Consider the following 15,151-nt stretch of genomic DNA (forward strand, 5'->3'; position numbering starts at 1 on the left):
AGTTCAAGATAGCTGGATAATAGCCTTTCCTGCTTTGATAGGGGCTAGGCATCACACATTATCCCGAACACAAGACTATATTCATACAAGTGGAAAAGTGCATATTGAAGTAGGACAAAATAAAGTTCCATGCATATTGAATTTAAATCAGGAACTCGCATCCCATTTTTGACCTGTTGTTAGTGTTTGGGAACTCTGTTACAAACAGATAAAAGAAATCCACATTGCCCTTTAAATGGCAACTGACGGAATTATGGTGACACAATTGTGTTAGTTAAATGCAATTCTCTCTTTACTGAATTTGCCTTTTTATTTATTGCCTCCAAAATGGAGGCTGCACAGCTTAATAGCTACTACTGTGTGACACACTATGTGTTATATTGTAGTTAATGTGGGGTTGTATAAATAACTCTACCTCTTTACAAGAAAGCAGACGATTAGAACAAAAAAAAGTAGCAATTGTCATGCAAAGTGGTCACAGCTTTGCTATACAGTGCTGTTTGAGAAAATTTCTGGTGGAGACATTGTCAAAGTGTCTGACTCCTTCTCAGAGGAAACAAATACATGGAATGACTATTTCCAATTTTTAAATATTCTTTTGATACTTCAGACCGTGATGTACAAGTTTCAATCGCAATAAGGGGCAGATAATAAAATTCATAAAAATATATTTTGCAAGAAGTCAGGAATTCATTAGTTAATGGAATTATTTTGTGTTTCTATAATGTTTTAAATTTTATGTATTGTTAGTCTATATTTAGTAAGGTCTCCTCCACATTTTCAGATATTGCATCTCCCAGTCTAGATCATACACACAAAAACTCCATATTTCTAAAATTCTCGCTAACTTCTCTGAATGAAGAAAATCCCAAAAGCCCTTCTGAGATCTCATTGCTACATTGTCAAGTACAGGATTGCACTGGGCCACATAAACTCGAGCTATGTCGGACATCTAAAGGTCATTGTGAAACATTAAGACACTGAACAAGCGACCACTGCTGACTGCTTGGATTGTAGGGAACTAACCAGCAAACCCGTGGCTTCAGGAAGGACATGAGACATGTTAAGAAGCATCTTCACCTTCTATCAAAGGTTTTCGGGCTATCAAGACTTTCACTTTCGTCACGTGTAGTTTTATCTTTCGTAACTGATTTGGACAGTGTAACGAACCATGGGAGATGTACTGTATTGGGATCCTTGCATTCACCAAGACCTCGCTGGTGGTCACGTTAGATATTTCATTAGAAAGAGCGTACTAGGAAATCCATCGGAACCGTTCTATAGTTATGCACTGTGAATGGGTGCCTTTCACACTCAGGATTCGTTGGAATCCGCGAAGAAACAGAGAGACAAAATCTTTGACTGCATTTAAAGAAACGCACCCCCCCCCCCCCCACTCCGACCCTGTTCCAAATAACTTCGATACCTCTGGATATTTTACCTTTCACGACAGTCTCGTTTTGCTTTATTTAAGCCGCCGTGAGCAATCAGGTCAAAAACTTTAGTATTAACCACCTTTTTCCTGAAAAGAAAGTTTTGACCGAATGGAAATCCCTGTCAAAACTACTCTGTGGCTACCACGCGTTGTAAAAGGTAAATATGCCTAAAACGGTGACAAGGTGGTGGATATTTTCTAACTAGCCGAACCGCCCGAGTTCACACTGTACATCTGGTCTGATGCAATGATTACTACAGTAGACAGGTTTGCGCCGAAGGCGTGGCACCGTTTCCATGGGAATGCCATGGTGATCTGGGCGGTAGCAGTCAAGTTGCTTTAAACAAATAGTTCTATCGAACACTGTAAAGCCACAGATACAAAGTAATCAAAACTTCAAGTCGGCTTCCTCCGGATCCATTGTAACTGGATGATCACGGGACCGCTCTGGTATCGGTTGCTTCCCCGCCGGTCTCTGAGCAGGTTCCCAGTACGCAATTCAAGCCTTCCCACCTTCCGTTTGTGTTTACAGTACAAGCCCATTGGGTACTTGTCTGGTGAACGGCAAACACATCTGGTTATTGTTTAACCGAGTCCACTAGAGGAGGGACCACGTGCCCAAGCCGCATTATGCGGAAGTTAATACTTTTCAGTAATTCCATTCTACAGAAGTAAACTAGACTTTACACAATCGACGCGTACAGCTAGTTACATCACGCAAATACATAGTAGACCGTCATATATTTTTTAAAAATTTTGGAACAAGTCTAAAATGTAGAGATTGAAAATTTTTAAACTGGTCACTATATTTCATTGTTAAAACAAATTTTGCAAAGTAACTACCTAAAGAGCAAAGAGAATAATTTTGATGAATCTAGGAAGATTTTCCCTTTTGAAGAATCTAGGAAGATTATAGTGACCACATTTTCCAAACGATTTCGTTAACAATGACAACTGTGTGCTAAACTCCAAGTTAACCTAAATAATATTGCAACAATTCTGGCTTACAAATACATACAAATGAACTTTGATAGATATACGGGAGTAAAAATTAAACTCCAAATAAGTGAGAACCAGATTGACTAGCTTCCAAATGGCTGCTTTTATGTGTTAAAGTTCAAGTTGGACTTCTAGATACAATGCAATGCCTTTTTGATTTTGGAGCCTGGTGTAAAAAAATTTAAAAACCGTATCAACAGAGCAATATTAATTATTAATGAGCATGTGATCCACTTTATTATTGGCTCAATCGGTAAACCATCTCAGATTAATGTCAAGGAAGCTGCTTCCTTTGGACACTGCACGGTGTTGAAGTCTTTTCATCTTAAATATCCATTAAATGAGACACGCATTGATTAGTTAAAATTTCATACATAAAAAATGTTTTTTATAAAAATGTTTCGGAATTAGTGCAACAAATCACTCCTCGAATTAAGAAATAAGGATATTTTATGGTATACAAGTAAATTGCAAAACCTCATTGTTTTTCAATGATGAACAAACATTTCCAGTTGCGCAGGCGTGGACCACACGAGTAGCATGCCCAGCCTTAAACAAATATTGGACTGCACTGATCATTGGACCCACCAAAACCAATGAAGTGAATGGCCAGTTAACCGGTTTCCCGTGGTGTTAGCTGTTAGGAAATGTTAATACGGGCGCGAGAAGACCTCCCTATACTCCCCCCCCCCCCCCCCCCAGTATTTCTTGCCAGCTGTCTACACCGCATATTCTGGAAAAAGTAAAAGCGCCGGTTTAAGGTACTGCAGGAGGAGGAAATGGTATCTCCTTCCCTTGATCTTCAGAGGCCACAAACTTAACCCAGAGCGATATAACTAACTTAAACTTTGCCAGTAACTCGTAGTATTTGAAATAATAAAGGTGAAAATTTGGAATAAAGTTTCGCCAGTTTGTCAACAGCGAAGTAATTTTGAAAGTGGATAAGCGCTCGAGCTGGGGTTGAAGGGACTTTTGTTAACATCAAAGTATTTCCATCTTCGCAATAATTGATAATTTAAGGCAACCATTTATCACGTAGAATAACATTCAATGGCTATTTCAACTAAGTGTCAAAACGTGACCCATTGTTTCAAACCAAAACAATAGTTGCCCTACATGGACACGACCAAGGTAAAAAAAAGACAAGGGTGACGCGTTGGGATTCTTTCGCGAGCAATAGGTGAAGCACCAGTTGGGTTGTTCCATTTTGTACAATGCCACGTCCCTGTTTTCTTGTTTGCAAAGAACCAATGGAATCTCCCAGGCGATTGCTCTCTGCTTGTCACATGGTCTGATCTGTAGGCAGGTAAATGAGGAAAGAGAGCAGCCATCGTTTTCCTATGTCAGAGTGAAAGAGACAAGCTTTTGTCAGTTTCGCCTCGAGAACGATCAACTCCTCAAACAGCTTGGGATCAGGTAGAACTAGAGGAGCTACTTTCTTTTTTTTAATGAAAAGAGGACTTTCTTATCTTCCCTTCCCTTTTCTTTCGGTAGAGGTGATCACTCGAAAGGTGAACACTTTTTTTGTTGTTTTTGTGTGTTTGATCCTTTGCTTGTAGTTCTCCGTCATGACGGCTTCGCACGATTCTCTGGTGGTTTTGTATGGGGCAACAGCTGGTGCAAGTGGGGCTAAACTAGGTTCGGATGAAAGGGAACTAGTTCTCTTGGTGTGGCAAGTTGTGGATCTACACAACAAGAAGGTACGCAATCGATCTGGATTTTTTTGTGCGTGTCTCTTTCTGTCTTTTTTTTTATTTGTACACAAATCTATTTTCACCGGTGAATAAATACTACTTTTTGTAGTGTTGCTTTGTGAGCAACTTGTTTTACGCAAATTTGCAACCCTTCCTTCCACCCCCCCCCCCACCCCAAACCCCCACGGTGAACAGGTGGGAGAAGTACACAGAATCCTGGTTAAAGCCGACAATCCCGAGTTAAGCGACCGGTGTAAAGAGGAGTTGGGTGCCTGCGCGGAGGAAATCGTCAAGGCGGAGCCACTCGATCGAGTTATTGTACAGGTGAGTCTCCAGTGTTATGGCCCGAAAAAAAAAGTTTATTTTTAAAAAATTTAATAATGCGGATTACCCCCCCCCCCCCCCCCAAAGAAGAAAACGAGTTTCCAGCCAAGACGTGTACAGGGTATGAAGTTTCCAACGCGGCTGGATAAAATGTTGACAAGCAACATGGAATCGTGTTGCAAATCCAGGAAGCAGCTCGGTTCCTGGGAGTGACCCACCTGAATCCTGAAGGAAACTCGCACTTAATTGCCTTCAGCCGAGCCCAGGAGGCGGGCTTCGCGTACACAGATTTTAATCACATTTGCGTGGGCTGGCGTAGAAATGTGAAACAAACTGGGCGACTGACTGGGAACGCTTCGGTGTGCAGCGGCAGGGCTTCAGACCTCGGGAGCCGGAACTGTTTGGAGGGGTGGCAGCAGCCAATGACGTTGCCGTGTCTCCAGAGTGTTACTGACCTTCAGTGTGCTAAACCGACTAGGCCGGTGCCGTTCCGTCCACCTGTGCTATCCCCCGCGGCGCAGCCTTGCGTTATAAACACTGTTATTTTTCAATAATAGATCCAAACAAGACCAATTAAACCTTGGCCACCTTTTGGGAGTTTATTAACGTGAAACAAAATTCAAGCTCCATTGTGGTTGGTGACCTGGGTAAATTGAATTGCTTTTAACTATCAACATCTTTTGGAGCTGGGCTGGGTGGGGGAGGGGTCGCTCATGATGGGAGATCAGGTGGTTTATCCCTCATTTAATCTGTGAAGCCATCCACCGCAGAAGTTTCTAACAAAAATGGCCACCAATGGAAAGTTCCATACTTGCCTGAGTAATCAAAGTCTGAATATTAGAAATTGAAGTTTAACTACCCAGAGTGTGATGAAATGAGAGGAAGAGGCTCACGTTAATCAAGTGAGCAGAAATGTAACTCACTCCATGTCAATGAAACTACTGCAGTGTTGGTCCTTGTATGAATCTCTTTTTCCTGAGATTTAAAGTCTGAGGAAGAGAACACCTTGCAAATAAAGTATGTACCCTGAAGCTCTTTGTTATCCAAGTGCTGGCACTCAGAGAAAAAGTACTGTCATTCCATCATCTGTTTGGTCCAATAAGTAACAGATTTTAGCCCATGTAATCTAGGTGCCCTGGGTCCAGAAGGTCACCTTTCACCTTGAATGCAACTGGACCCATGATGAAATGGCAGAGCAGACTCGATGGGCTGAATAGCCTTAGTTCTGCTCCTATGTCTTATGGAATCCCCATTGGGCTTCTGCTTTGAATCGGTTTAAGTGGTCAATTACTGCCTCGTACTGCATAATATTTCAAGGTCAGATTGTGACTACTTGTAACAGGCAGGTGAATACTATGCTGGACCCTAAATCTGGACAGAGTGATCTGCAGCTTGTGCTGTTGGAATGGTACAACAGTAAAAATGTTTCCGATGCATGGGAGAATTGGATTTTCTTTTTGTGTAACAACCATTTTGTAAATCACTTCAGTGCTTAATGGGAGTTCAGTGAAATAAAAAAAAATACTTTTCATCAGATAGTGTTGTAATAGTTAGGTTGTAGAACTTGCCTTGGATGAGAGAACAGGAGCTGAGCTTGGGGTCATGACAGCTGAATGCACCTTTGTTGGAGAAATTTAAAGTGGGAATGCTAGAATTGGCAAATATCTTAGGAAATGTTAGTGTTGGAATTGGAGGGAACGAGGGCATGGGGATGGAGATTTTTGAGCAAAACACCTAATATTTTTAAGATGATGCTCAGACTTGATCTGGAGGAGGTTAATGATCACAACTAACTTGGTATCAAAACATTGTTATTTAAGTTAGGAATAGAAAAGTTCTGGATAGTGTTAATGGCCTATAGGCATTGATAATACACACAAATTGCCAGAGAAACTCAACGAATCAGGCAGCATCGACGGAGGAGAATAGACAGTTGATGTTTCAGGTCGAGACCTTTTATTGGGACTGTTGAACGGTTCCAGCTGAAAACCTTGACTGTTTGTTCCCCTCTATAGGTGCTGACTGATTTGCTAAGTTCATTCAGGATTTTGTGTGTGTTATTTTCAGCATCTGCAGAATCTCTTGTGTTTATGGATAAGGAGAGTCTGGGAGGAACATGGATAAGCATCTTGGCAGCAGCTTAAACTGCCTCAGGTGGTCTTACACAGGGAAGCCATGGAAATATGGCAGGTCCCATGTGCCAGTGGATATATAGACTGGCTGGTTGTGGCTCGAGGCAGTACCAAGGAGAGTAACGTTGTCAGTAGGTAAAGTATTGGATTTGTAGCGGTTTCCAAAGTCTTTTGCTTAGTTTGGCATGAACACTTGCAGGAATTTTCAGCTTTTCCAGTATTTGTTGTGAAACCATTTTGACAGCTTAAAAAGTAATGGCAGGGTTAGTAGAGCCAGCAGCTGTAAATAAACATTTCAAAGTGATGTTACGATAGGCTTCATGTAGGTGAGAAATGAGAGGGCCAAGGAAGAATTGCTGTCAGGTGGTGGGGAAAGAGGAACACAAATTACAAAACTTTTTAGTACAGTTCTCATCTGACAGGCTTATAGCTGTTTAGTAATTGTTTTCATTTAAAACTCTCCCCCCCCCCCCCCCCCCCCCCCCGATGTCAAATGTCTTTTGTTTACGTATTTTAAGTCCTTATTTTAATGAACGTTGCACTTCTGACTTGTAGCTGGAAATTTCAGATATTATAGTAATCTTGACTTAATAATAAAAACTCATTTTTGTCATCTTCAAGATAGTGCCAGCTTCAATAAGTCATTTTATTGTGAAAATGTGGCTTCAATTTTCCTTTGTTTCCTGGCTTGTTTCCAACTTGTGCGGCATCCACAGCTTAAACCAGCTATCTTTACCTAGTTGAAGGTGGAAATTTTCTTCCTTCTCAACTTGCCATCGCCTGCTTGTAGCGAATTACAATTAGACATTTATTTTCAGCTTGTGTATTATATTTCAAGTTAGTAGATTTAAACAGAAAACCATAAGCATGCTTTTGTTACTCATAAATTCATCGACTGGAATGTACTTCTTTGATCTGTATTTCTCCTGCTAAGTTTAAACTCCTTTAAAGTTTTGTTACTTTTACCTAACCTGAAAACTTTGTCTACTGATTTTCCTTGTGATCATTGACCGACCTCCATTCTTAGCCATGCACTGTCCCAAGTTATTCCCAGATATGATCATGGCACAATAAGTGAACTTTTCCAAGATGGCACAGCAAAGTAGCTCCAAAGGGGATCATCAGGTATTCCCTTTTAGGACTATTGCACCTGAAATTCAGTCACATCCATGTGTACTTCAGTAAGCTCTCTTTGCACTACTTATTTAAGATAATATATAAAGCAAAATAACCAATTTCATGTCATATGTTAGTGATATTAAACCTGATTCTGATTCTTAGCCTGGTGCTTAAGGCACAGAGTGCTCTGCCATGATTCCCTTTCCCTCCTTTAGAGACTCTCCTTAATCATATTATTTTGATAAAACAGTGAGCCCTAATAATTGCTTAATGTAGCTAATGGTCACAACTTTGTTGTAAAGCACTAGGGAACTTTCACTACTACTGATGGGGCATCTGTTAGTCCATGGGATCCTTGGCTTTGCACTGCTTTACAGAGAAACTGATTAAAACTAAACCTGATACCATGGAAACTGAATTCAAGACATGTTGAAAAGTATTGTCATAATATCAGGTGAGTGAATCCAAACTGGATAGGGTTATTAATTTGTTTATTGTTGGTGACGTTACTTGGGATACCAAGTCTCTAGGTCCTTTGATTTAGTATTGCTTATTTATTTTTCCAAATTTGATGACTTTTTGTTACAAATGTTCATACAGACAAGTTTTCAATTAAAATTAACCTGGATATTTTGGGTGTTTGGGCTGTGGTGCTTTTAGTTTCTGGGAGATTAGTTGCCTGTCTTTAAAGTGGTCAGACGTGTTATGCTGCCTTGTCCAGGCATTGACACCAAGCTGCCAAACTTGTATTTCCACTTTTTAAACAAAACTTTACATCCAGCTAGCACTTCCTTTTAACTCTTTCCCAACCTGGTCTTCGGCATTGCTTTTTTTGTGTGTTTGAAAGTTGAAATGAGCAGCCTGTGGGGTGGAGGGGGACATTTTTTAAAAAAAATCTGAATTTAAAATGTTTGGAAATGTCCAATCCAGTGTCTCACTGAGTGTTTGTAATGGGGGGGGGGGGGTGTGTGGACTGTCATTATGGTGTTGCCATCAGTGCAAAATACGTTGGTGTGTGCAGACTCTGTGGAGCCATCTGTAATTGGTAGCGGAGGACACTCCATGTTAATTTCTTCATGTAGAGAAAGGGACTACATGTTTTGGCAAATGCTAAAACTGTTTTTACATTGTTAAGTCCTGTTTGTTGATTTTAAATGACTTGATCTTCTTTATGCCTAGCAGTTCTGATTTGATAAAATTATTTTTGATTGTCAGCATTACAGTTTTATGTGCTTTACTACAAAAACTGTGGTGTTTATTTGCCTAAAGAAATCCCTGATTCTTGATGTGTACTTGTGTAGATTAAACAATTGAATGTGTTTGTTCTCACAGCCTAGGCTGCCTCATCTCCATGGATGCTGATGTAACTTGTCTTTACACTTGGGTAGATTGAAAGTAAACGAGTCCACCATCAGACATTTTATTCAGTAATATAAACAGTTCATGTTCAATATTTGTAGAGGTGCAAATAGGCCCATGCTCCACTGAGTCTATGCTGACATCAGGCATGCCCATACCATGATGTGTTATGACTGCCCATTACTCCACACCAAACCCTGGTCCACTACCCTCAGGCCCCCACCCCACTGACCTCTGATCTCACACTTGACCCCAGCTCTGACCCCTACTGTCTTTTCCATCCCCTCCGACTTCCACCTCCGTGAGCCAAAATGGTCTATCCTCAGCAGAGTCTTTGTACTCCTGCACCCCTCTACCTCACCCTGCCATGACACCGAGAACTACTTTTGTCATTCTGGAGCCTACTTCTTTGGAAAGGCTTCCCGACTCACTGATCCAGTCCACATGAAGGATCTGAATGCAAAAAGTGAACTGATCTTTTCCCTCCATAGACGCTGCTTGACCTGCTAAGACTCCCTAGAGTTCTATTCATTGCACCAATGCTAAGTTAAATTTTAACTTCACCCCTTTTGATTCACGTGAATATAAAGAGTTATCACTAGCACAAACCTATTTCTGTAAATGTTTCTTTTCCCCCTGTACGGAATCATAATGCCCTCTTGCAAAACAGCTTGACGGTTATGTAAAGCAATACTTGTTTCCACTTGTGCAGTGGCCTTGGGTATATAGCTGTTGAAGATAAACAAGTAAATTTATTAGAAGTGAAATGGAACATGCCAACAGGTATGGGAGCAGGAAAGTTCTCTTGATCTCCTTCCCCACCCAAACATAGTTTGAAAAAGCTGAATATACGTACTGTAATTGGGAATGATCAACATTTAGGATACAGGCATTGTACTTTATGAATGTTAGCCAATAGAACCTTTTTGTGGTTTTGATGTTTTATGCATTGCGATTCCTCCCACATTCCTTGGAGAGGTGTGAACCAATAATTGTAAATGATCTGAATAAATACATGAATCATTTCTTTTCAGTTTAACCAGCTTGTGTCAAATGAATTGAAAGAGCTTGGGAGAAGTTCCTACTGCCTTTGTACGGATGGCCAGCTACTTGTTCGACAGGTCCTGCACCCAGAAGCCTCCAAGAAGGTGAAGCATTTTGACAGCTCTCAGGTTATATGTGATCAATGAGGAGAAACAAATCACTTTGGCCGATTGGTTATTCTGGTCTAAACCCAAACTCTGCTGCTTAAGTATCTTTTATGATCCACTCTCTATTTAGCATCATATCTTATTATCTTGGATTTAAGCCTTTGCAAATTGCATCACCTTTGTTAAAATGGAGTATAGTTTACTGGTGCATGTAACTTTCCCTGTAGCTAATGAGATTGATCATTTGGTATTTATGCAGCATTTCTCCAGCAGTTGGAATCTGATTAAATTTAGTGACACTTTTTCTTGGGCTTGTACGGTGAATGACTTCCTAAACCACACAATAAAATATGTTCTGTACATCCTTTTGTGATTTGAAGTAGTGGATGGCATTAACAGTCCTTCCTTTGGGTCTCTAAAACTCATTTGACAACTAACTATGCTTCAAGGTCTCCATGTCTTTGATCTTTAGCTAATTATTCAAAGCCCATATTTCTAATTGGTAACCATTCTGCATATGCCTGTCAATTTAATTTTCTCCTGTGTAGACTATTTACATACCTGCCCAGGTTTCCTGACTGTTGTCACCCCACCTTCCAAACCTTTTATTTCTGCGGAGCTCTCACCTTAACTGATTTTTTGTTTCCACGTCCAGGTTTCTAGTGCTGCATTCCCTCCCAAATGTTATTCCACAGTGCAGTCTGATCAACGGGTTACTTAGCACACCACCAGTGTAACTTCATGCTCTGCTTCCCTCCTTATCTGAAGTTGTAATTTTGCTTTTTGCTTCATCAAAAGAATATAACAGTAGTGGGAGAAGGCCGTTCAACTCCTCATGTCTGCTCTGCTATTCAATAAAATTGTATTTGATATTTTACCTCTACTTTTCTGCACAAAGCTTTTATCTCTTGATTTTCCCTTAATATTTAAAAAAACTTGTTGACCTCTGTACTTAGCAGATCAGCCTCCACGGTCAAGGATTCATCTGGGCTCAAAAGAAATTAGGTCTATTGTTCTTTCTTTCCCCCCAGTACCTTTGCTCAATAACGCTCCACTTCTTTTCTCGCTTGAATTATGTGTTGGATCAGATTTTTTTCTGATTGAACAAATTAGTGGTGCCTCAAATTATGAGCATACATACCAGATTTATGAATGTGACTCTGGTGGGCATGTAGACTACAGTCACTATTCCTATTTAATTAAATCTTTGAGGTGTACAAGATGATAGGGGGCAGAAATAGCTAATACCGGGGGCATAATTTTATGGTGATTGGAGGTGAGTATTGGGCGGATGTCACAGTTTTAAACAGAGTGATGGGTACATGGAATGATCTGTTGGGGTGTTGGTGGAGTCAGGGGCATTTAAGGTAGCAGCCACACAATGATAGGAAAATGGTGGGCTATGTAGGAGGGAAGGTTTAGATTGACCTTAAGAGTAGGTTAAAAGGTTGGTACAACATTGTGGGCTGTTGGGCCTGTATTCTGCTGTGGTGTTCTGTGTTCTTCCTGTGGTATTGGGCTAAGTTATTGTAAAATATTGTTTTAACCTTCAATGGAATATCCCTTTCTGTGAGACTCTTTATCGGGACTGGAAAAAGAAGGGGAAGAAGCTAGAATATAAGAAAGTGGGGAAGGGGGAGGAGGGCAATTTAGAAGGTGACAGGTGGTGGGGGGGGGGATGAAGTAAGAAACTGGGAGGTGATAAGTAGAAAAGCCAAAGGACTGGAAAAGAAGGGACCTGAAAGGAGAGGAAAGTGGATTGTGGGAGAAAGGGAAGGAGTAAGGGCACCAGGAGATGGCGATAGGCAGGTAAGCAGAAGAGGTAGGAGGCCAGAGAGGGGCAATGAAGAAGGGCGGAGGGGGGGAAACACCAGAAGCTGGGGAAATGGATGTTCATGCCATCAGGTTGGGGGCTAACTAGATGGAATATGAGGAGTCGCTCCTTCAGTCTGAGACTCCTCATTGCGACAGAAGAGGAGTCCGTTGACTGACATGTCACAACAGAAATGGGGATAGAAATTGAAATGGTTGGACACTGGGAAATTCCACCTTTTGTGGATGGAGCTGACATGCTTGACGAAGTGGTCCTCCAGTCACTGTAGAGAAGGCAGTACCGGGAGCACCAGATGCAGTAGACTACCCCAAGTGATATGCACATGAAGTGTTGCCTCACCTGTTCATATTTCATTAGAAGTTTAAACTTTGCAGTAAGAGTGTGACTGCACAGTGTTATCTCCTAAGTTGCCAAATCCATCCATTCTAACTAGTTTACCCAATTGGCACTTTTTACTCTAACAATCTTTTTAAAATTTGTTTATTTTCCCACTTTTCATTTTAAAATGAGAGCGTTGCTGAAACCCTTCAATTTTGTAAGTAACTTGGATGAGAAAGTGGAAGGGTGGGTTAGTAGTTTTGCAGATGACACAAAGATTGGGATGTTGTGAGTAGTTCAGATGGGTTGTCGTAGCTTACAATGGGACAGGGATAGGATGCAGGGTTGGGCCGAAACGTGGTAGATGGAGTTCAATATGGAAAAGTGAGAGGTGGTACACTTTTGAAGGTCGATTGCGGGCAGAGTACAAGGTTACAGGCAGGATTCTTAGCAGATGGAGAAACAGAGGGATCTTGGGAATCATGTCCATAGATACCTCAAAGCTGCCAGGCAAGTTGATATGTTTGTTAAAAAGGATATGGCATGTTGTCCTGGGTTTGGTAAAAAGGATTATGTTCAAGAACAGTGAGTAATTTTACAGCTCTATAAAACTCTGGTTAGACCAGACTTGGACAATTGTGATCAGCTCTGGTCACCTTATTACCATAGAACAGTACAGGCCCTTCAGCCCTCCATGTTGTGCTGACCCATATAATCCTTAAGAAAAAGTACTAAACCCACACTACCCCATAACCTTCTATTTTTCTTTCATCCATGTGCCCGTCCAAGAGGCTCTTAAATACCCCTAGTGTTTTAGCCTCCACCACCATCCCTGGCAAGTCATTCCAGGCACTCACAACCCTCTGTGTGGGGGAAAAAAACTTACCCCGATGTCTCCCCTAAACTTCCCTCCCTTAATTTTGTACATATACCGGAAGGATGTGAAAGTTTTGAAAGGCAGACAAGATTTATCAAGGTGCCATCTGAATTGGAGGACATTTCTTATGGAGATGGGTTGAGCAAGTTAGGGCTTTTCTCCTTGGACTGAAGGAGGATTAGAAGTGGCTTTAGATGTGTATAAGGTGATAAGAGACATAGATAGGGTGGACAGCCGATGCCTTTGGTGGAAAGTATGTGGGAGAATGTTGGTTGTAGGTTTTTTTGACACCATGGTGGATTTGTGGAATACATTGCTGGGGTGGTGGTAGAGGCAGATACTTTCAGGACATTTCAGATACTTCTAGATGAGTGGAAAGTGGAGGGGCTATATGGGTGGGAAGGGTTACATTGATCATGGAGTAGGTTAGAAGCTTGGCATAACATTGTGAGCTGAAGGGTCGATGCTGTACTGTTCTGTGTTTATTGGTTATTGCTTGGGAATCATTTCAGAGTATTTTGCTATTGAATGGGGAAGTTCTCTGGAAGTTTGGATTGTCTTTGCTTCCAGGCAAACTGTCAATTAGGGCAATAATTAAAGATTTCCAGATAATTCCATTGGTGATTCTGCTATGACCTACTCCATCTTGTTCCTGTGTGGTTGTTATTCTAGGCTAGTTATTATCAGAATCAGGCTCATCATCACCATTATATGATGTGAAGTACTGATCTGGTAATAAACCTGTGGATCTGCTTCAAGAAATTGTTCCTTTGCTGGAAATCGAATACACCCGTTAAAATGAGTTTTTAAAAGTTTTGTTTTGTGTTATGGGGAAGAACTTTGTTATGTGGTATGGAGGAAAACAGCTCGAGTTAATTTGATTCTGATTTCTTATTTACAGAACTTGGTGCTTTCGGAATGTTTCTATTCATTTTATGACCTGCAGAAGGAGTTTGAGAAATGCTGCCCAGATGCAGCCTCTACAAAAGAAACATCCATCAGTTCCATGGCAGAATGTATCCTTCCCTTTGGTTAAACATTGGTCTTGTGTCTAGACTTTTGCAAGCTGTGATTTTTTTTCAGTAGATTCTATATGGTGATCCCAGAATTGGAAACAGCTGCATGTTTGAGATGGGGTTCTTTATTACTTCTAATGTTTGGTCATTAACCACTAATACAAATAAAGTGGAAGATTTCTCCTTTGTGTAATCCAAATAGAAAATAATACAAAGTGATACATTGATTAGTTTGTGATCAAAATTGGAGCAGAGCGCCACCATTTACAAAACCTTCTTTCTTTCTCCCTTTACAGTTAATTTAAAGATATCAGTACATTTTTTTTGCTCTTTACATATATAGTGAAACTTTTGGACTCATTGAAGGCTACATCAATGAAAATAAAATCATTATTACAATCTCTGATTGTGCAAGGTACAGAAATGGGGCATGAACTTTTGGTAGACATGAAATTCTACAGATGCAGGAAGTCTTGAGTAATACACCAAAAATGCTGGAAGAACCCAGCAAGTCAGGCAGCATATATGGAGGGCAATAAATTGTGAAAGACATTAGAGGGCAAAGGGTTTTGAAATCAACTTTATTTGCCCATATCTCCCTCTCTTGTTCTTTTGTCTTGTAACTTTTATTTTTATTGTCCATCCTGTCCCTGAGTTGCAGGTAATAAATGATTGCATTTAAGGTTGCAGTTCTTGATGATTATCAATCCATCTTCCTTAATGAAATGCACAGACTTGGAGTTGAGCACAGACAATGCAGTCAGTGAGTTTGGTGTATTTGACGTGACCACCATGGGTTCAATTATTTTGCAATTAATTAGTGAGCCATACAGTAAGTGTTACGACATTCCCAATTCAGCGTTCTTAATCTCTCACAAAGACTGGATGACATG

The 15,151-nt window shown here is 40.7% G+C and overlaps 1 protein-coding gene and 1 long non-coding RNA gene across 5 annotated transcripts in view; one reads left to right on the forward strand and one right to left on the reverse strand.

The window, feature by feature from the left end:
- Positions 1-3,171: 3,171 nt before the first annotated feature.
- On the reverse strand, positions 3,172-5,137 carry LOC132406803 (uncharacterized). Its single transcript, XR_009516243.1, has 2 exons — positions 4,671-5,137; positions 3,172-3,772 (listed from the first exon to the last, which is right to left on the reverse strand). It is a non-coding gene; the product is annotated as an uncharacterized LOC132406803 (long non-coding RNA).
- esrp2 (epithelial splicing regulatory protein 2) overlaps positions 3,726-15,151 on the forward strand; it is a 35,703-nt gene continuing 24,277 nt past the window's right edge. For 3 of the 4 annotated variants that reach the window (XM_059992796.1, XM_059992798.1, XM_059992797.1), the window contains exons 1-5: positions 3,768-4,134; positions 4,324-4,452; positions 10,097-10,210; positions 14,144-14,258; positions 14,992-15,090. In XM_059992796.1, coding sequence (XP_059848779.1) covers positions 4,003-4,134; positions 4,324-4,452; positions 10,097-10,210; positions 14,144-14,258; positions 14,992-15,090 — 589 coding nt within the window. In that variant the 5' untranslated portion in view covers positions 3,768-4,002. Of the gene's footprint in view, positions 4,135-4,323; positions 4,453-10,096; positions 10,211-14,143; positions 14,259-14,991; positions 15,091-15,151 lie in introns of all 4 variants that reach the window. The other variant, XM_059992795.1, reaches the window with a different exon arrangement.

The sequence above is a fragment of the Hypanus sabinus genome, chromosome 17 (assembly GCF_030144855.1).
Source record: "Hypanus sabinus isolate sHypSab1 chromosome 17, sHypSab1.hap1, whole genome shotgun sequence".
In the NCBI taxonomy this organism is placed as follows: Eukaryota; Metazoa; Chordata; class Chondrichthyes; order Myliobatiformes; family Dasyatidae; genus Hypanus; species Hypanus sabinus.